The sequence below is a fragment of the Anas acuta genome, chromosome 2 (assembly GCF_963932015.1).
Source record: "Anas acuta chromosome 2, bAnaAcu1.1, whole genome shotgun sequence".
In the NCBI taxonomy this organism is placed as follows: Eukaryota; Metazoa; Chordata; class Aves; order Anseriformes; family Anatidae; genus Anas; species Anas acuta.
Window position 1 is genome coordinate 28,731,921 of NC_088980.1, and position 21,392 is coordinate 28,753,312.

Genomic DNA, 21,392 nt, shown 5'->3' on the forward strand with positions numbered 1-21,392 from the left:
TGGCATGAGTTTGGCTCCATCTTCTCTAGGACCCTCTCTGCGTAGAGGAGGACTGCAACTAGGTCTCCTCTGCAGGCTGAACCTTTCCATCCCCTTGGGGATTCCATGTGCACTGCGTGCCCTAGTCCCTGACTGTCTCTTCAGCTCGCTGGTCTCTCCCTTGTTCTGGGCACCCCAAACCAGACAAAAGGCTCTCCACAGAGCCTTTTGAGGGCTGACATGAGGGGACTAATGATCTCCTTCAAGCTTTCAAAAGCTCTTGCTAATGTAGCTGCATGTGCAGTTACCTCCCTCACTGCCAGGATCAGCAATAGAGTCATGGTCAAGCGTGCTGTTCCCCAGAAACTTCCCCCACCCCCAGGTCCTTTTCAGCACACCTTAACCAAGGCATCCCCAGCAGGGCCAAGGGCATTAGGCAGCAGCCAACAGTATCAGCTTGTCAAGGCAGCTCGGGGTATTAATAGTGGAAATGGCTACACATGGGGCTGAAAGGATCAATTTAAGGCATGGCCATGCATGAGTAGCAGCAGACCAGTGTTAATCCCCTGCCACTCGGAGACCATTGTGCTCTTACAGTACTCAACACTTTCCCAGTGCAAAGGTGCCTGACAGCAGAGGACACAAGACAAAACCTAAGAACACAAGACATCTGCCAATGTGTGCCTCACAGTAAGCCTTGCAGCTTTTTAGATCAAAACGGGACTTAGGCAGGATGCCAGTTTTTGCAAGCATGGAGATTTTTCACTAGCATGTCACCAAATACCAACACTCTCCATGGCCAGTGGCACTGCCCAAATGAGGGTAAGCAAAATAACTCACATGCTCCTTCTGTCAAAACATAAGCAGTCAAGTAGAAACAAAGATCCTCCCACCCCCACCCCACCACCCAAGCCCATTTTCTCCCACTCCAAAAATTCAAATTGTTCATTCATCTGCCTGACCACTAGCTGCTATTTGGATACATATTCAGCTTTGGTATGCCTAATAAAACAACTAGAAGACTCAGAAATAACCTTTTACATTGTCAAATTGTGATTACCGATGCCAGACAGATCCTGAATGGCTGCTTATGCTTATTACTGTTTCAGCAAGACAATTTTTTTGACTCATTACTGTTGATCTTTACATTACTAGAAGGCTAAATTATGCATAGTGCTTATGTAAGCATTCTGACTTAGGTATTTATTCATCTTCTTTCATTATGCTTGTATTGGAAAATGATATTCTATTTTTTACATAAAGGAAAATTCCAGTCTGTAAAGTCTGTAAACCCCAGTCTGTAAGCCATTACTTTTGAAGTCTTGCAACCAATTGTCAAAGTCCTATTACAAGTTTTCGTTACTGAATATGAAGAACTTATGATCTTAGCATACAATAGGTAATTCTCTTCCACAGAGCTGAAATGGGAGTTTTATTCTTAGTCTTCCAAGTATTATTTTTTAACTGTTTGTAGAATTCTGTCTGTACTGAATTGAACAGCTTTAAATGACTTAAAATCTTCATTTATTAAATTGCAGATGGAAAGACAATTTCTAATGCTTCTGTTATTTTACTGTAGATTCCAGCAAAAGAAAATAATGTAGGAACTTTTGGAAATTCTGAAATGCCTCTAAAATCAGAGTTGTGTGCTCTCAAAGTTGGGTTGAAACCTGTTTAGGGTTAGCATGAAAGAGTTACTGGGGAGGTAATTAATAAAACTGGACTGAAGTCCATGAACTGGCATGTAAATATATACTATTGATTTATTGGATATACATATATTGATCAAGTAAATATGCATTGTAAACTTTTATGTGAACAAGGACTGCAGGAATGGGTTTTGATCGTATATCAGAAAGTATTTTTCTTTCTTTTTTAAGATAAATACTATTTTAAAGAAAGTACTTTACCAACTTCTTTCAAAAAAATAGAACTATTTAAAAGGTGGTCATATCTTGGCTTTTTGGATGGCTTTTATTGTTGCTCTATCCCAGAACAGTATACTTCATCCACTAAAAAAAAAAAAAAAAAAAAAAAAAGACACGAAATGATTTTGTGTTTATATTTATTGTCAGCAATACATCAGTTATGTAAAAATAACCCAGATGAAAATGTAAGACTTGTTACATTTTCATGTCATCTGTATTAACTGAATAAAGCTTAGTGACAATATACACAAATCTGCAGTTGTACGTAAACATTTTGTGCTTTAAAAAAGAAATGTATATAATTTAAAAAATAAAAATGCATTACACAATTTACAAATCAACAATAACAAAAAAAAAAAAGTAAACATTCCTCAGACAGCTGCCTCCTTGTTCTACAAAATAAATATTCAAGTAAATTAAGTTAGGCAAAATAAACTCTTAACTTTGGGTGACCACAATTTACATAAAGGTAAAAAGACAGATTTCCATTTAATTCAAGGTATATTATACAGTGATTTATACACAGAGTTTTTAAATTGGTCTCTTCCGATTGTAATACTGGAAAACAAACTTAATTACATTTTGGCAGGAGGAAGGGAGCTTCAAAATGGATACTTTATACTAAATATAAACAAGCTTGTGCAGTTGCACCAAAGCTTCAAAAAGGAACTGCTCCAGGACTCAAAGCAGACACAGCAATCTAGAAACTACAGATTTAAAAAGGAAAATACAAACCACCACATCAACAGGAAAATGTCTACTTTGCTATTTTCTGAATGATTTATTTGATCACTGGAAACGTTACTTTCACAAACTAACAATCTACGGTAGTGGCTGCTTTAGGCACTGGATTTGTAGAAACACTCTGATTTTTAAAGCAAATTGCTTTTCATTCTGTACTGATAACTCACCTATTTATTTCTGTGTCAGTGCTAAGGGGCTTAGTCACCTTTGCAACTTCTAGCTTTACATACAATTTCAGCCCTCTTTATAGCCTTTTTTTTTTTTCTTGATAAAGAGGGAAGCCATTCTGGCTTCAAGTTTCTGTGCACTTTGTTCATAAATAATAGAGATAAAAAATGCACTATATATTTTAAATGCAGCACTAGTATGATGCAGATGTGCATCAGCAAAATTCGCTGATCAGATATAAAATGTGATGCATCCTAAAATACTTGCATGGATTGCAAAGGCCAAACATATTTAAATAAACTCCTATCCCTTTCTTTATTTTTAAGTACTATTTAGGGAGAAACAGGTATGCCTTTAGCTTCATTTTACTAACTTAGATTTTGGGCATAGAAATCTTCAAGGTAAAAACTAGGCAACAGCTTCTGCTAAAACCAGCCTGTATAATGCATAAAGTTGTCTCATTGCCAATGAAAGAAACCCTGTTCCCTCAATTCACTATTAGTTCAATACCATTTGACAACACAAAATCAGACTTTTAAAGTACAGAAATCATGATTAAGCTTTTTGTTTCCACATTTTAACCATTCTTTAAAACTTTACAACTTTTTCATCTTATTTTTTTGCATGTCTGATAAAATAGGAATCAAACAGTTTTTTCTTGTTTCCTACTCAGGAATGCTGAAATAATTAAATACATGAAGATTTGTTTTTCTTTTTTTCTTTCCTATGGATCTTTACAGAGAAATGTAAGACTGAAGCCCCCAGTTCTGCAACACATATGTGAATGAACCACTGCTGAGGTAGGGGGCCATGGCACTTCACCAGCTGTGGTTCAAGGTGTAAAATGAGAAAATAAACATGTACAAAAGATTTTTACTATCATTCCTCTCTGCTTATTATTCCCATTCAGAGAAGTACTTATGCAGTGGCAGTAAGATCATTTTCTTTTTACAGTAACACCACACTGGTAATGTAAGTTAGCTAAGTTAAAGTAGGGCCATACTTTTTCTTGGACATTGCACAAAATTAACATTGGTTCTATATGGAATAAAAGTAGGTAATTTTAAAGATTGATGTTATCTATTGACATAAATGAGAGTTGTCATTGATTTCAGTGAATACTGGCCAAAGTTTGCAAAGCTACAGTTTTATTCAGTGTGCAAAGACTGGTGCTTCTTGAGTACATAGTGCGATGAGTAGGCAGAAATGGTTTAGGTTATAAAAAAGACCTGAGAACCTAATACTGAGCTTTACATAAAAATTATTTTTGACAGGTTGCCTGATAAAATTTTGTAATCGTATTGCTTAATAGTGGCACAGTCACTTATATGTTTACGTCAGGCTACACACAGAAGCCATTTTATGAGAATAACCCTTCTCAGGTCATGAATCACATCTGTAACAGGCATGTAGATACAGTGGCAAGTCAATAAGCTTCCTGTCAGAAGCGTAACACTGAAATGCCATAAGCATGGGAGAGGTTAACAGTGAGCTTTTATACTGCCGGAGTTTTAAAAAAAGTTATGACTATTAAAATGGCAAAACTACTATCTTACTGTTTACTTGTCAGTACACTCAAGAGTTTAACTGAATAATTAAAAGAGTCTATCCAATTATCCTAATTAGAAAAGACAAAAAAAAAAAAAAAAAAAGGGCTCTGAGTATTGCACTGTCAGCAACAGTGAAAATGCTGTCATTAGTGAAAGAAAAAAAAGCATAACCTTTTTCTTTTAGTTGAACAAACAATCAGAATATCTTTTTAGACAGTAAGTATGTCACTCAAGATTAGAGGGCAACTGCTTTTCTTTTTCTTTCTTTTTCTAACAAAGTTAACAAATATAAAAAATCTAGTCATAAACAGCCTTCAAAGTACAATTAGAAACCAGCAGGACACTCTATACTTGTATAGGTAGATGGGGCAAGAAACTAGACACTTGTATTACTGCCATGACATAGACTACAAATGGCCGCTGTGACGAGACATGGTGTATGCAGTACACGTCTTTAGCCGATTCCATCCAGTCGCAGTCCAAACTGAACGCTACTCTCTTCAGGATTCAAGACCAGTCTACTTGACACTCCTTGCACAAGATACATCATCATCCTTTCTGAAAAGAGGCGGTTTCTATGGCAATACTAGTTAAGTGCATATCATGCTGCACTAATATAGTGCAAAAAATTGCCTTACATGTAGCAAAAAAGATGCAGGCAACAGTTTGAGTTAGAGAAAGTAGAAACGTATTGTAACATTTACAATGGGTATTCTTTTTTTCCAGACAGCAACTGCTAGAAAATCTGAGAACGCCTCCTTTCTGGATGTATACATGAGGCCTTTATACTTTGGAGTGATAACGGGACAGAATTTTGCAAGTGAGTCTTTGCCCTCTGAAATGCAGGTTAACACAAGTTATCATCAACTGCCAGACTGTTGAACTTGCTCGTGGGTTAGTCTCAGTTAAAAGTTAATTTTATATTAAGCACTAAAATGCTCTTTAACAAGTATATAATCTGGTAGAGTAATACATATGGTTCAACTGAGTATATATGTTATGCTTGAATATAAAGAGTCATAGACAGCTTGGTACAAAGTCTTCATGCGTACTGATTATACTTGGTTAATGTTGCAGGGGCTTTCAACTGTTAATACAATGTCAGCTACAGTATTCTGGAGACAGAAGCGGTGCTTATAGCTTGTAAGATTGAGGAAAGACCACAAAAATCTCCAACTGCAGTGTCTATTAACATAATTCTGCCAGATTTCTCAGTGCTGATGGTCTAAAGTAAAGCAATAATACCTTGAATATCCATAGACATTATGAAATCCACCTGTCTTTCTCCGTGGCGCAGTTACCAAAAAGAAAGAAAAAAAAAAAAAGAATTCAAAACACTTAATCCACTCCATAGAAAATCCCTGTGGCTTTGGATACCTTCTGATTCCAATCCAATAATTAAGACTCCATTTGTCACCATGAGAAGTTATATTTTACATATCTGCATCTCCATCATAAGCCAAGGTTAATGGTTTCAGTCGGTTGTTCTGCCTTCTCTGAGGCTTCTTTGGCTTTTTGCTGAAACAATAAGATAATTTGTAAATAGAACAAGAAACTGATGACATAGAAATGATGGATTTCATTTTTAAATGAAAGATGACTGTGTCATTTTAAGATAATGCATTTGGTTGTTCAGTTGTAAAAGCTACATACCTAAAACCTTCACTTGGATCAGCAATTATCTCTTTATCAACTCAAAGCAACACCTAATTCAAAGCTCAGTTGTCCAGAAACAGGTTGTTAGGGTGCTGACATGACTTTGATGAAATCCTTGGCACATAATTGTGCAAGATCAGACAGTTTTCAGAAAAGCCCAGAGCAATATTTGGTCATGTATCAAAGCGGCAATCAGGTTCTTATAAATTAAGTGATTCAAATCTTAAGTTCTCTTGTCATATCAAGGGTTTCCTCCTTAAAGTTTCATCTTGTAATTAGTTTTATGTCATTATACTCTCTAGAGTAACTAAAGGTAATTCTAGATTTTAAAAATCTCAATTCTCAAATAGAAGGGATATGGTTTTGAGCCATAATCCTTCCTTGTCTAGCTTTGAATTTGATTTTAATCCAGCAATATTTCCAATACATTTACCATAGTTTTAAAAAGTCACCAAGCCAAAGAAAAATGTGTAATAAATGCATTTTATCTTTAGTTAGATTATGTGAGCTATAGTTCTTGCCTTATTTTAGACAATACTACAAGCATTTCTTTAAATCGGGCCTCTGCATCCTCATTGTTTTCCAAAAAGTTTATCTCAGCTATATCAGACTGCTCAAATCAAAACCATTGTTTCCAAAATATGGGATTGCAGTGGCCTCATTCTGACAAATCTGCAGTGGAGCTGTAGGCTAATGGATTTTCTTTCCCTCAGAAAATACAATATTGTCTTCCTTACTTACAGATAAGTGAGATTTGGGGGAACATTTACTAAAAAAAAAATAAATCCAGAAGTCCCCCAAATGCTGCCTATGCAGTACAGCCAAGAGCCCGGTGTCTAAGACCATACTTCTCTCACCTTCTACCTTTACAGTCATTTGAATCAGAAATTCCAAACAGGATCAAAAAACTTCAGGGTGAGCATTCTCAAAAATTACTTGCTTTTGCAAAAAAAAAAAAAAAAAAAAAAAAAAATTCACTTGCTCAGCCAATAAGATTTTCAACAGAATATGATTTCATCTATGAAAAACACATGAGAAAACTTCCAGCCTTATTGTGGTTGTATATCTCTATATCCTGTCAAATATCAAATCAGACTTGCCTGGTTATTAAATTTCCTTCTTGCTATTTTTCTCTGCACTTTCTGATACAGCTACAATGAAATTATCATGGACACAGTACAGTCATTCTTAACAGAGATAAACTAAGCAAAAATAAGCTATACACTAAGATATGACATATTTGCAAGAAGTTCTCCTGACCTCAAGACAGTCTGTCAGTTTATCCATCATCTGGGCTACAATCAGAGCCCATGAACCTCAGCTTGGACAAAAGAACATGGGAATTTAAACATCGCAGTTCACAGAAGACTCTGCAGTTGCTACAACTGCATATATAAATGCTTGCATTACAGTCTGTGTGGGACTGCTTGCTTGTAAATAATTAAAGAACTCACCAGGCTAGATAGATCATAGAAACAATAAAGATGAGTAAAACAAATGCACCAGCAGCTACACCATAAACCCAGGTCTTCAGCCTCCCATCTAAAAGGAATGAATGTTAGTCAGTAGTGTTTGAGTTAGTCTTGTTGAATTATTAGTTCTGATATGGTATAGAAATACTTTTATAATCCAAAATAAATGTCTTCACAAGCAATTATAGCTTAATACTATTAAATTATAATCCAAAATAAATGTCTTCACAAGCAATTATATCTTAATACTATTAAACAACTGAGCAATAGCTTCTCTGTGTACTTCTGTTCTGCTTTTCAGCTGAAGTCTGGAAAATCCAAACGGAGCTGAGATGTGGGGCAGAGGCAGTGTGGCAGCAAGTGAGAGACCCGAGGAACCCAGTCCCTGGGCCCAGTGGTAACAGGCAATTCCTTCAGCAGGATGGCAATGCAGCATGTCAGCCTAGAGATCATTTATGCTTTTAACAACACTTTCCATTCTACCTCTGGAAATAGTTTGTCTGCTATTTTCATTCTTGTAGCTATTTAATTTTACATTTTAAAATATGTTTAATGCTTGTTTTACCTCATCAAAATCTTAGCTGCACATACACAATTTTCACTAAAGCAGAAAGTAATAATTTTTCAATTTCTTCCTATACCAAATGCAAGTTTTGTTGTTATACAACTTCCCCTCACAGAACAAGCCAAACATTACCAAAAAGGACAACCCATGCTCAGAAATAGAGCAACAGTCTGTTTCTAACAAGGACCGTATTTATGTGCTGCCTGTGCAGTTTGTATTTTGGACATGATGTCTCTGCAGGCTGAGGTATACATCCCACTCTCCTGTTTGCCTTGATCCTAGATGCTTATCCTTGGAAATCTAAGGGAAGAATCCTGTGACTTTGTCTGTCTTTTCTTTTTTTTTTTTTTTTTTTTTTTTTTTTCCCTTTCTGAAGCCCAAATGAGCAACCCAAGGTTAGAGCATGCTGTTTGACTCCCCACTTTTATACGACTAATTTTACACGCTGCTAAACTGCTTTTTGAAAATATGCTTTTACATGGGACTTGCTAGCCTTGTTGCATTGCCTTGAAAATTCCATTAAAAGCTGAAGTATTTCATTTGCAAGGGGCAAAATCATTATTTCATGAAGCCATGTGTATATTTGCAATATCACAGTAAGCAAACACAGCTACTCTTTTTCTGACCAAATACTTATTGCTTCCTGATACCTCTGTAGAACCAAAAAAGACATAACCAATGCAGCTGATGTTTCTGCAATTTAATAAGAACAAAAGTCATGCAGACTGGTTTTGTTCAGATTCACAGTATTCATAGGTATTCATTCAGTATTCACCTCTATTGCTGTGCAGTTAATTTCAGGCTTTCTGTTCTCTAACAGTCATGAACAACTTGGTTAAGATTAATATAAAACATTTTAGCTTCATTATACTCATCAAATTAATAACATTATAACTCATATAATGGAAATAACTGATCCATTAAAGATGGATTAAACAATAGATTTGACCTGATATATCCAATGATATGATAGTAGGAATAAGAGGAATTTAGACTTCAGTACTTCTAAATAGGTAATTTTCTTCCCTCCTTGGTTTATTTCCATTGGTAAATGTAATGGGTTTGGGGTTGTTCTGGGTTTGTTTGTTTTAACATGTATTCTGTTTGTATGCTTGTATTATCTCCTTGAAAGGAGACTGACATTATCTTGTGTATAGATTTATTTAATTTTGTCAAAACAGGGAACTCTGTTAATGAGATCATTCATATTATGCAAGCACATGCATCGAACCCAGGCACTCTCAATTCCCCTGGGATGGATTATTTCTAAGTGTATGAGGGAATGGGTGTCTCAAACTCATCTGCTTTGGGTAATATATCAGCACAGACCAAGGACAGTCTAAATACCTTCCTTTCTGGAACTGAAATGTAATATGTTAAAGAGTGCGAAAGACTTTAAAACTATTTAAGACTATTCTAAACCTAGACTTAGTAACTGCAAGAAGAGGAATAATCACAGTAGAGTAAACCAAAACCTTTTCATAATTACCTAAGCCTGGAATGGAAACAATCAAGTGTAAAACTTGTCTGAAGTGCCAAACGTTTACTGTCTTACACATTTGCTCATACCTTCACTGGAGGTATTAGTTCTATTTAGTACTGTTGTTTATATATGAGCTGAGCTATGTCTCATCTCCTTCCTAACTCAAACCAGGAATTACTGGAAAATTGGTGAGGTTTCATGAAATCTGTCACCATTTCTTGTTCCAAAAAACATGTGTTAGGTGACATGAGCATCCTCGTTCTACGCAGTTAAAGGCAACTATCTGACATTTGGTTATTGTCAGCACTCCTACTGCTACAGTCCACCCTATGGCATTTTTAAGTGGAGTTAGCTAGAGTGAATAAAAAAATAGCGTATTTGGTAAGATGTTACTTTTTTACAGGAGGACCAGAAACGTTCAGTTTTCTTTTTTATTGTGGATTAAAGTACTAACTAGCTGGAGTAAAGACCATTTTATCGCAGGTATCAAATATAGTATCACAGTACAAAAAGCAGTCAATATTACTAGGACTAATGGGACCTAACTGAAGTACTTCTAACCCAAACATGATTTAATCTCCCTATTGGAAGTATTGCTGCAGTTCTCTACTTGCAGCATTTTAGGGATTATGCATGTAAAGATGCTGTTTTCAATCTTCAGAATTCAAACATTCACAAAAGTTTCAGTATGAAATAAATACAAAGACACAAGTGTGGAAGGATATTTAGCTCTATGTAATTTATATTTTATGAAAGTTTTATTTATATCAGTGTTAGTATCAGAAAATACTTACTGAAATTTGATTACATGATGGACTTTATCAAGTATTTTTTAATGGGATAACTGTCAATATATTTCTTACCACTCAAGTGCTTGCTCAGCTCTGAAGAACACAGTCAACCATATGAGCAAATGTTGCCTATAGTGATTTAGAGCGTGTCTATGCTAAATATCAAGATTATGGCCAGCTTTTGTCTAACATTAATTGGTTTAGATATGGATATGGAAGAAAAGCATTACCATACCTATACTGATTGTTTCCCTGCAATTCATGGCACGACAGCAAACTTCAAGCAGCCCTTATCCTCTACAGATTTCAGCACCTCCTCACTCCTTTTTCAACAGCATTATTATGATAGCATAACCTAGTATCCTGTCTTGCACTTTTGAAATCAACAACTTTCTAATTTCAAATAGACTCTGTGAATTTTAAGTAGCAGGGATTAAAATAAATGTTCTGTAATACAAGATGTCATTAAATATATTGAAGGGGTAGCAGAGAAGGGTAGAGATTTACTTATGGCTCTTCCTCTGTTTTCAGTCAAGGCAGATGCCCGTCTTCTTAAATGAACATTTAAGGATTTTTGTTTCCTTCCTTGGCACCACAAAAATGTAAATGCCAGGCCCTGCAGCAGTAGTTAGCATTATGAACTGCTCATTGCATGACTTCACCTGGCCCAAAAGGCTGTAGAAACCAGGTCCTTCCTCGTCCTGACTGGTTACTGGAGGGCTGGGTAGGGTTCACAGCTCGACTGGTTTTCACATCTCCCTTTTTGTCCTCCATGGTGGGGATCACCACCACCGGGATGAGAGTGCACTGTTCGAGTGTGCCATCAGAGGACATTACTTCAGTGTATCCATCTTCACAACTGCACGTTCTAGTCTGTAGGGAACAAGTGTTTTACACTGTGTAGCAGAAAAACACAGTTTCCTGTGAGCTATAAGGCATAACAACATGGATGACTGGAAGAGAAGACTGTTTTGATGACTGTTAGCCTGGAGAGTACCTCTTCATATATTTTTATGCAGCATGGCACCAAATCAACAGAGATTATTCAGCATTTAATTGAAAGGTGGAAATTGGTCTGAGGTTGATTTTAACAAATAACGATTAGCAGAATCTCTGAAAATACTTTTTATTGGCGCAATCTTTAAAATGCAGGGTGTGGGAAGCCCTCATGGGGGTGTTTAATGCTCCAATGCAGTAGCACATACCTCACTGCAGTAAGCGTGGGGTTGACTGCACGGTGGATTACATGACCTGTCAGCATCTGGTTGGCGCATCACTAAACAGCCCCCTGTAGGACAGAAAATCATATTTTGACATGGTAACACCTCTCCACTGATGAAATTACTGATGTCATTATTTGCTACAGTATGTCATGGATTACCATTTTATTACTAATTTGAATTTAAGAGTCCTACTCTTAATCCTAGGTGAAATATTTTATTGGTAGAGTAAGGATACAGCATATTTATTTCCACTCATGTGCATTTTAGAGAACTAATATTTGGCAACTGAACTTTTTTTTTTCCCCTTTGTTCATTTGCTGTTGCTCAGAAAAGTTTAAATGTTTTGTGCTCGGGGAAACATTTTTGTTTCCTAGGTCCCTCCTTAAAACTATCATATTAAAACTGTGCCAAAATGAAAGGGTATCTTTTATTTTTATATTTGCCTATCAAACTGAAAACAAAATACTCATCCAGTTTATGAATGGATACCTGTTTTATGATGCTCCTCATTACTCACTTTTACACATGCTTTGCCTCTTATGAAGCCATGCTAGTCTAAGAGAGCTTTTTCAGAAAGAAAGAACACACGCTGAATGCTATGGTACTGATATAGCTGTTTGCAGACTTTCTTCCTTTTTGTAGTATTCTAATTCTCATAGCTACATCTTTATGTACAGTGCAGTTATTGTTATGGACCAATGCACACAATCAGGCTTTCATTATCATTTCAGCCAGAATGACTTAAAAATATATTTAGAATCACTTTGAATGTACCTGGGTTTCCTTCTGTCTTTCAGAAGAGGAATACGTATTACGTACTTTAACGTTTATACTACAATGGGACAATTTATTCTGCATCTCCCAAATTAATTGCCTTTTTATACTGGTGTGATATGATAATGAAATCCTGATAGCTGGGATAGGTCACAACCATAGCAGATGCAGTTAGATGTGGTTACATAGACCCAAGTGTTAACAGGATGGCTGATGAAGAACAAAGTAAACTGCTGGCTGACATAAGTTTTTCCCACACCCAGAAAGGAAAATTGTACATCCTAGCATACAAATCACATGCCTGTGAGCATCTATGTAATAAAATATCAGTCATCCAAGCAAGCTGAAGAAGGAAAGAGTTGCTTCATCGCCCATGGGAAACAACACCTTCAAGTAAAAAAGAACTATTCAGCACAGTAATATTATACAATAAATAAATAAAGGCATTAAAATACCAGCAAAATAATAATGTCTAAAATACACTATCTTAAAGCCAGATGCACAACAATAAGGCAGTAAAGAACAGTCATCTAAGTAATGTGTTGATTCTAGATCAAAATAAGTAACTTCTATCTAAATCAATCATGTATGTGTACCTGTTAATTTGATCTCTTAAATATTGCAGTTTATACAAAGCATTTTCAAAAACAAACAAAAAAACACAAATGTGTATTTACAACCTGCTTAACAATTATATACTTAATTCAGAAAAGTTCTCACAGAACATCATACCTAAGTGATTTGTTTGAAAACAATCAAGAATATAACAGAAATATATTTTGCATTGTATGGAAACAGATGATCACAGTTTCTGGAATTTTCCACTTGTCTTCATTTCAAATCAGAAAGGTACTATAGCTTTAAAAACATACAGGAAAAAAAAAAAAAAAAAAAAAAAAAAAAAAAAAAAAAAAAAGGTAAAGAGGAACACAATATAGAACCTAGATTTGTCTGCCTAGGAAGTCCTGTGAGGATTTAGTATGGTTCTCAGATCCTTTTTTCCATCTATGTAGTTATGGCAGTTTTTTGTTCCTATTGTTAACACAAAAAGCTATGAAGTACGTTCCAAAGTAGAGGATCTTCCCATCTTTTTCCCTCTTCCCATCTGTTTCTCTCTGAACACTTTTTCTGAAAACGGATGATCAAGATATTCATAGTATTCTGCTAAGGTCCCACCAACTGCAGAAAGCAAGAATATGAACTAGTACTTTTTCTTAATAATGTTTAGCTTATTTTATTACTCATTCTTATAGTATTTCCACCTTTTTCATATAATATTATAGTCCTCCTCTGGGGTGAACATATTCTCAAATATTTTATAACTATGCCTTGGGCCATTTAATTAAATTTATAAGGTAAGACTTTGGACTGAGCAGGTTAACTTACCCCTGCAACCAGCCATTCTCTTCTCAGTTTTAATCTGTTACAATCTGTCTTTCTGATAGTTTGTTATATGTTCTGTAATTTCAACTCTTTAAAACTGACCACTATAAATGCACAAGATAGCTCATCAAATATTTCTCTGATATTCTAAATAAACTAAAGCTACTACTTTTCCTTAGTAAATAAGCTATTTCCATATCCTTGTTAGTCTGATATAATATTCCTTTGGTAACTAAGAGTAACGTATTATTATTATTGTTGTTGTTATTATTATTATATTTCCTATTTTTCATATATGGCTGTGTTTTATAAATGCCAGGTTATCATTTTTATTAAAAGAATTTTGAAGAATAAAAAAATGTTTAAATCAGAAAATAATGATGAGGCTATATTAAATACTAAATTAAATACTGCTAAACTCATGGAACTTACAGTACAGAAGAATGTGTTCCACTTACCCAGTTATTTATGCTTATAAAGGAGAGAATCATGAAAAATCTGTCAGTAACACAAATTCATACACTTCTATTTCCTGGAATTTATCATGTGGCTGTATTCAGTCACATGAGAACTAACTATTATTTATATGTGACTGACTGTGATTTATAAATATATTCTGCTTTTTAACATTTCAGAGCCATAATCTTCAAGATGCTATTTATTCTGAAGTTCTATAGGACATTTAATACATAATATCACATATTATTCTAAAAAAAAATTCTGACTTAAAGTTTAACTTACCATATAAGCATCATAGCCAAGCAGCAAGCAATTAAGGTACATAAATAATGCCCTGTTTATGCAGTGCGATGCATTTAGTATTTTTGCAGCACAAGGTGACACTTGCAAAAGAGACTTTTGGCTATCAACTCTTATTTCAACACCTTGTAAAAATAATACAAATGCTTTATTTCTAGTGACAAAACAGATTTTTGCAGTGAATTCCATCATTAAGAAGTATGGTATTGGCAGTCCATCCATTAGAGCTCAGCCTCTTTGACTGACCTGACAATAGCTGGAATTGAGGATGTACTTACAATCAATCACCTTGGTTGATATCAAAGCTATTTAAACAACAAATGCATAACTCTCATTAAATAAAACCCTAATTCTGAAAAATAAATGTGTATGAAGATTTTATTGAATTCAGAGACCTCAGTCATTCTTTATTTATCGTGTTTTGTACTTTGGCTTGTATAAAAAGTAACTACATCTAAGAGCTGTCTATGGAACTATCCTGCCAAACATTTATGTCATTAATGTAAAGTAATAAATTTATATCAGCATATTTATTAAAATCTGTTATTTTGTAATTATAAGGAGGTATATGATATATGCCTGATATTATCAAGCTTTCTTTCTCTCTCTGCATTTGTATATGCATTGTGTAAAAGTTCTGTTTGTTGTAGGTCTTGAAATGTGAAACCCTAAATTTAGATGCATGTAAATGACTTGTAAAAATATACAATATAAAATATTTCAGGTCCAATATAGAAAACAACATTTGTATTTACTTTTACCATTACATGCTGTATAATTCTGGAAGATAACTGACATCTTTAGTATGGAAAAATATAAAGATTCAACAACAGTACATTGATTCATATATCAAGAATGAGTGTTTTTAGCAGATTCTTCTTTCATTCATTGGAAACAAAAGAGTTATCCACTTGTTTTCCAGGGTTTTGTGTATATATAAAATGAAGTTACCTGTGACGTTTAATCCATCTGATCTTTGGCACCACACAGTTCGAGAAGATCCCTTCCATGGGCTAGCCATCCATTTGTATTCATAGCACTGGCCATCTACAAAGAGAACATCTACTTTTCAAGAAAGTTGGTGATAATGTTTTAGGCTACCACTGGCCACACTCATCAGTAGACCAAATGTGTTAAATTTAATGCTTTTTACAGGGACCTTCCCTCACCCAGAAACTTAGAAAGGTACACTGTACACATGGAGGTCTGCACATACTGGATACATAACCTGATAGACCAGACATCTTCTGGACACTAACTATAATGTTCATTACACTGTATGTGGAGTAAACCCAATTCAGTTAATGGGTAAAACAGACATTTCCAGACATTGTAATGGTTGTGTCCCATCTGTTGTGCAAGAGCCATTTAAGAGTCAGATTTCTTTCCTGGTAAGCTGAGCTTCGGTCACTGCTCCAGTGAATAGTAAAGTAGGCTGGGCTGTATCTGGCTTCACATCTCTGCTCTGCTGTACACCTCTCTGGGATAAAACAAGAAGTCTTAAATCTTTATGTACCTGAGCTCACTTATAAAATTCTTTTTTGCTCTATATGTCTAGCATCTCAATGGACAGGAAATGATTTTTCTTAGATACTTTTTCCAGAACCAGCAGTATGGTGGATACTTTCTAAAGTCACTGTTATGTGATTAACAAAAATTCAAAGGGTAAACAGAATTCTAAATTTGGTTATGCATCAAAACTCAAAAGACCTTTTTTTTATTAGGAAGTTATCAAGAAGATAAGGCAATTATTATTTTTTTCCCCCCAAACCATACAAAGATATTTCATTATTAAAAAAGGATCAAAAATAACAGTGGTTAAAGTGGAAACGTGATAGTTAACATAAGTTTTTCTGTTTGGAAAACAAAAAAATTGAGTGCATTTCTCTGTTCCCATAATTTCCCATGTTTTCCTAATTTTGATAACCTCAGCAGAAAGAAAACAAACTTGCTGTAGCTCTGTATTTTTTTTTTCTTACAGGAAGGGTGATGGTCTTATGTGTATTTTGGTGCTTACCATTGCATGGTCTTGTTTCCAAAGCCTGTTCTGGACAGAGATGCTGATTCTCTAACTCCTGAATGATGACTGCTCGAGATCGGACTTGTATCCCTCCAAAGCCGAGATCCTCACCATTAACACAGGTTAGCTGACAAAGGCTCCATTCTGACCACTCTCTCAAATAACAGTCCCCTGTCAAGCAGTAATTTTATAAGGTGAAAAGTAACCAATATGTGAAGAGGTTTTGGCAATGAGTATGTCTTAGAAAAAAAAAAAAAAAAAAAAAAAGACCAAATCCTCAAAACCTTTTATTAATTTTCCCACTTTAGTTGCTTTCATTCCTATTTTTAAAAATGACTTATACAAAAAGGAAAAGGGAAAGCAATTAAAGTGTCTATTCTGCCTATTTCATGCTATGGAGAGATGCAGGATGTTATAGCATAAAACTGAAAAATAAAATTCTACTGGTGAAATAAATTAGTGAGTTTGGCTAAAGAACATTAAAGAAGATCTTAGGAAGAACATAAAAAGACCATTTTGTTAAAACTGCAGTATAAAATGGAACTAGACTGTACACAGACTCATAAATAAACCTCTTAGTTCTCATTATTTCAGTGAAAGAGCTATTAAAAATTCATGCTACCTTGCATTACACTGATGACAGATACAATCAGTACTGTGTTGACCAGATGCCTGATTAATGAAGGTATTTTATTTGCTAACATTAGGAAAGCATGTGAAGAAATGAATAATTGAAGAACTGATGTATGCATAATAGGAAAGCAAGTAGTGATTTTTGGAAACATTAGTTGGAACATATCATTAGCACATCCCCACAGGGCAGTTATCTGTACTGGCTAAATGTGAGATTGTTGAAGAACAGGTTACTGCTCAGCAAAATTTAAAATCAAGCAGTAAGCAACAATTTTTTTTGTATATGTATTTGACTAACAACAAAGCATAACAGCATTTTATTTTTCCAATTTTTATTTAAAAGGTAGAAATATGTGAAAATCATGCAGTTGGAATGCTGTGTATAGTCTACATGAAAGATTCTATGTAGTGTATGAAGCTTCTCCATTTTTTAAGTACTTTGTATTTGAAAATGAATCTGAAATTAATTGGAAAATTGTTCTGAGAAAGAAGAGAGTTGCAAAAGGACAAGAATGTAGTACTGGAACAGAATGTTAGCTACATTAAAACTGAAGGAGTTAATCACTGCTTCTGAAGACACATCACTAATCACTGCTGAACAAGAGAAATATACTTAAAATTCTACAAGTAAGCATTTGAAATGAACTGGAAGAGCTTTACTAGAAATTAAATAGTGCTATAGGCTCTTAAACCTTCTCAGTAGCAGGGTCAGTAGGAGGGGATTCAGTTGACATGCAGTAACAGTGAATGTCAGGTCTGCAGAGTTTAAGTACTAGAGACACTCAGATTTTCTCAGAGATCAAAATATTACTTTCATTTGGAAAAGCCCCTTTAAACAAAAAAAAATAAAATAAGACTCCGTAGCTTAATTTCCATAGACACCCATGAAACACATTGTGTTCTTAGCAACCATTAAAAGTGTTAATAAAGCTGTTATATGGTCTTATAAGCTTAAAGCAAATACGTAGCTGTATATCAGCATTCTTTCTTCAAGAGTTTTATTTCAAAATACTATTGTGAAAAAAATACATTCATATTAGTTACAAACTGTGGCTGAGATGCATTTTATATTATTTAAAAACTGGTATTTAAATATATATATATATATATATATATATATTGTCTTTAAGCCGTAATTCTATTGGTCATTTGATGGATTAGTCAAATCAGTAAAGCACATGAAAAGGATTTTATTTCCTGTTGCTCACTGAGGCACCAATAACAGTAAGGATACCAGCCAATCTTGAAACACAACATTTATTTGAATAGCTTTCTTACCTGGACAAGGAACAGTGCAGGTTTCCTCAAGCACCATCTTCTTATTCCCATCTATAATAGGCTCTATTTCTCCACAGAATTCCTCATCTACTACTTTGCCCAGATCTTCAGTGGATCCGTCAAAAACCACACAGGAAATGTTCCTCATTCGTGTCCCCTCTCCACACTGAGCATCCTGTGGAAGGAAATACATGGATGCTGGACAGAGAAAAGTGCCAAAAGACTAAAACTGGTCTGTGTGTCATTATCTCCTATTATTTTTTTGCCTAACTATACTACTCAAACATTCATTTGAGTAGGAAAAAGGCATTGTTCTTTACTTTTGAAACGAAAAAAATATTCTGCTGCTACCACTGTTATTTAAAGTACTGAGCTAGCTTATGCTTTTAAATCGAAACCACAATAGTATCTCAAGTGGAGATTTCTTCTAGTATGAGGCTTTTTCACTAAGGATGCTTATCTATTTCCACAGATATACTTTTATACTATAAGGATTTTGATTACTAGTAAAAATGTTGTGCAGCTACCAAAGTTTACCTTCATACTTTGAATATCTGTAGGGCATTGTTTTATCTGTTGACAAATATGAACTCTAAGAATAAACCTTCACCTTTTGTATAAGAGATATGGAGGCAAATTGGTTACACTGCTTTGAAGCAGATATCCAAGCCTGTCACAAATGAGCCTGGTTATACAAGCTCTGTAACTTCAAAGTCCCCTATGGCTTTTACCTCTACTTTGCATGCAGACCATTGACCATATTGCCATCGATAACAAGGTTTTACTAGACAAGGTTTGAATTGCTCCATCTGAGAAGGACAAGGCCTCCCATCACCCTGAAATGGTTGATTTATGGTTCTTCTTCTGATCATTTTTCCTGTAAATGAGAAACAACAATATAAATAACAACAAAATGATTAGATTGATTTGTTCTTCAAGATGGTTCTGTGTTGGTGAAAAGCATTGTGTTTGTATAATATATATATATATTTTTTCATATTTGAAAAATCAGACTGTAAAGCAAATGTGTTGGCTCTTGCTTGTTACATGGATTTATATTTTCTGAGATAGACACCTTTTATTCAGTACTGCATGAAGAAGGATGTCTGATCAGGATTTCAGATTGTTCCTGTAACAGCAAACAAAAGTAGGAATTTCCTAATTCAGAAGCCTTGTGAAAAATACTTCTGAAGGTAAAGGTTTGTGGTTCTTCTGTGGATATTCTTACTGTTTATCTGGAGTTTGCACCTGTTTTTCCCTGAGTTAATACATATTGTGTTAAAACACAATACTAATTGTATGTTTTTTTAACTGTGGGATCCCAGCACCAAGGAGCAGTTAGCAATTTTCCCTGTCCGTCCATGAAGATTTTGCAGTGGTTCGAGGACTCTTCACTCAGCCCCAAAGAAAAAAAATATAATAGGCTACACCAGCAGGATTAAGTAAACTTTGTCCCCTGCTGCTCCAAAGAAGCATTTCCTCATGCCTGCCTGTCTCTGTAAGCACTTTCTCCTCTCCACTGCTGGTGCTTTCCTTGCCAGAGTTTCTGTTTCCTTTCCTGCCTTTCATAGCTCTTCCTGCAGTCTGGATGTCTTTCTCCCTGGGGATGCCCAGTTGCTCCCCAGAAAAATAATTGCTATGACAGTCCCACTCAGTAACATCACTTCCTTTTCTAAGGAATATAGCATAGATAAGAGAACAAAATATAACAGTACTGCCATTTTCTTATCTATATTTATACTTCAGGCTCTTCCTTGAAGATCGATTTACTCTGAGCCTAGTAGCTGAAATGGCATTCCATACACTGCTAACCGTCCAATAAGGACACGTCCAATAAGGATTCCAGATAGGTTGTGGAATAAAGAGGTTTCATAGCAGAGCTTCCTCCTTCCTATTTCAGCAGTATGTATATCTTAGTTGCCTAGCACAACAGTACTTCTAAGTCTTCTGATACATATAAGTACAAATAAATAACAAGACTCCTCCATAACTAGAATTGCATACATACTGAAAAACTTGCATATTAATCAGCAACATTTGGGAAAAATCAAATTAATGTGATCACTGTGAAAGCAACTCTCTCCCCTGCTTCTTGTTTTGTGTTAAAAATATGATATTTTTTGTGGATCTTGAAGTTATCGTTTCTAATCACTACGTACTTCTACATGTTTTGTTGTTCTAAAATCACCACTGGTTAAATTCAAGAGGAAATCATACACCCTGTCCTCTCACTCCCTGAGAAATAAAAATATTTACCTCAATGTTTCTTTTGGTCTCAATATATCATTCACCATATCTCACTTTGTTCCTGGAGTCAGAAACTACTTCAGGCCAAATTCTCATTCTCCTGAGTATGATCTCATCAAAACAATATTTCCATGAATAAGGTTGATTTAGATCCCCATCATTTACCCTAACTACCTACATTTTCTAGTTCTGCATAAAGAGATATTACTTCTTTTACTTAAAACAAATAAAAGAAAAGAAAATGAAAAAAAAAAAAAAAGAAAAAAAAGAAAGCTGTTTTTAAAATATTCTGTAAATATATACAGACCTGTAAGGCCACATGTCTGAGAGCACTCAGACCAAGATGACCAGTCAGAGAGCTGGCAGTTTACAGGACATTCCACCACACAAGATGTATTCATTTGCCATGTCTTCTCCAAACCAAGCTAAAAGAAAACATTCAATGGTCAGCATGTAACATCCAGTCTGTGTCAACAGTGCAGTGTATGCACTGGACAGGGTGAATCTGAAACAAATAAGCTTTAAGGAAATATGAAGTCATTACTAAATAAAAAGTAAAGCAATTAGGACATTTAGAATCTAATTTCATAGAATCATAAAATCATCTAGGTGGGAAAAGATCTTTAAGATCATTAAGTCCAGCCACCAACCTGACTGAACAAGTCCCATCATTAACTCATGTCCCTTAGTGCCATGTCCACACATCTCTTTAATACCTCCAGGGATGGGGACTCCACCA

At 35.0% G+C, this 21,392-nt stretch overlaps 1 protein-coding gene across 1 annotated transcript in view; it reads right to left on the reverse strand.

Annotated features, from left to right (window-relative positions):
- Positions 1-2,027: 2,027 nt before the first annotated feature.
- THSD7A (thrombospondin type 1 domain containing 7A) overlaps positions 2,028-21,392 on the reverse strand; it is a 281,816-nt gene continuing 262,451 nt past the window's right edge. The window contains exons 22-30 of the mRNA XM_068674047.1: positions 20,961-21,078; positions 19,138-19,283; positions 18,407-18,581; positions 16,493-16,666; positions 15,427-15,522; positions 11,542-11,624; positions 10,999-11,209; positions 7,480-7,567; positions 2,028-5,887 (exon numbers count right to left, since the gene is read on the reverse strand). Of these exons, the coding sequence (XP_068530148.1) occupies positions 5,803-5,887; positions 7,480-7,567; positions 10,999-11,209; positions 11,542-11,624; positions 15,427-15,522; positions 16,493-16,666; positions 18,407-18,581; positions 19,138-19,283; positions 20,961-21,078 (1,176 nt within the window). The 3' untranslated portion in view covers positions 2,028-5,802. The remainder of the gene's footprint in view (positions 5,888-7,479; positions 7,568-10,998; positions 11,210-11,541; positions 11,625-15,426; positions 15,523-16,492; positions 16,667-18,406; positions 18,582-19,137; positions 19,284-20,960; positions 21,079-21,392) is intronic.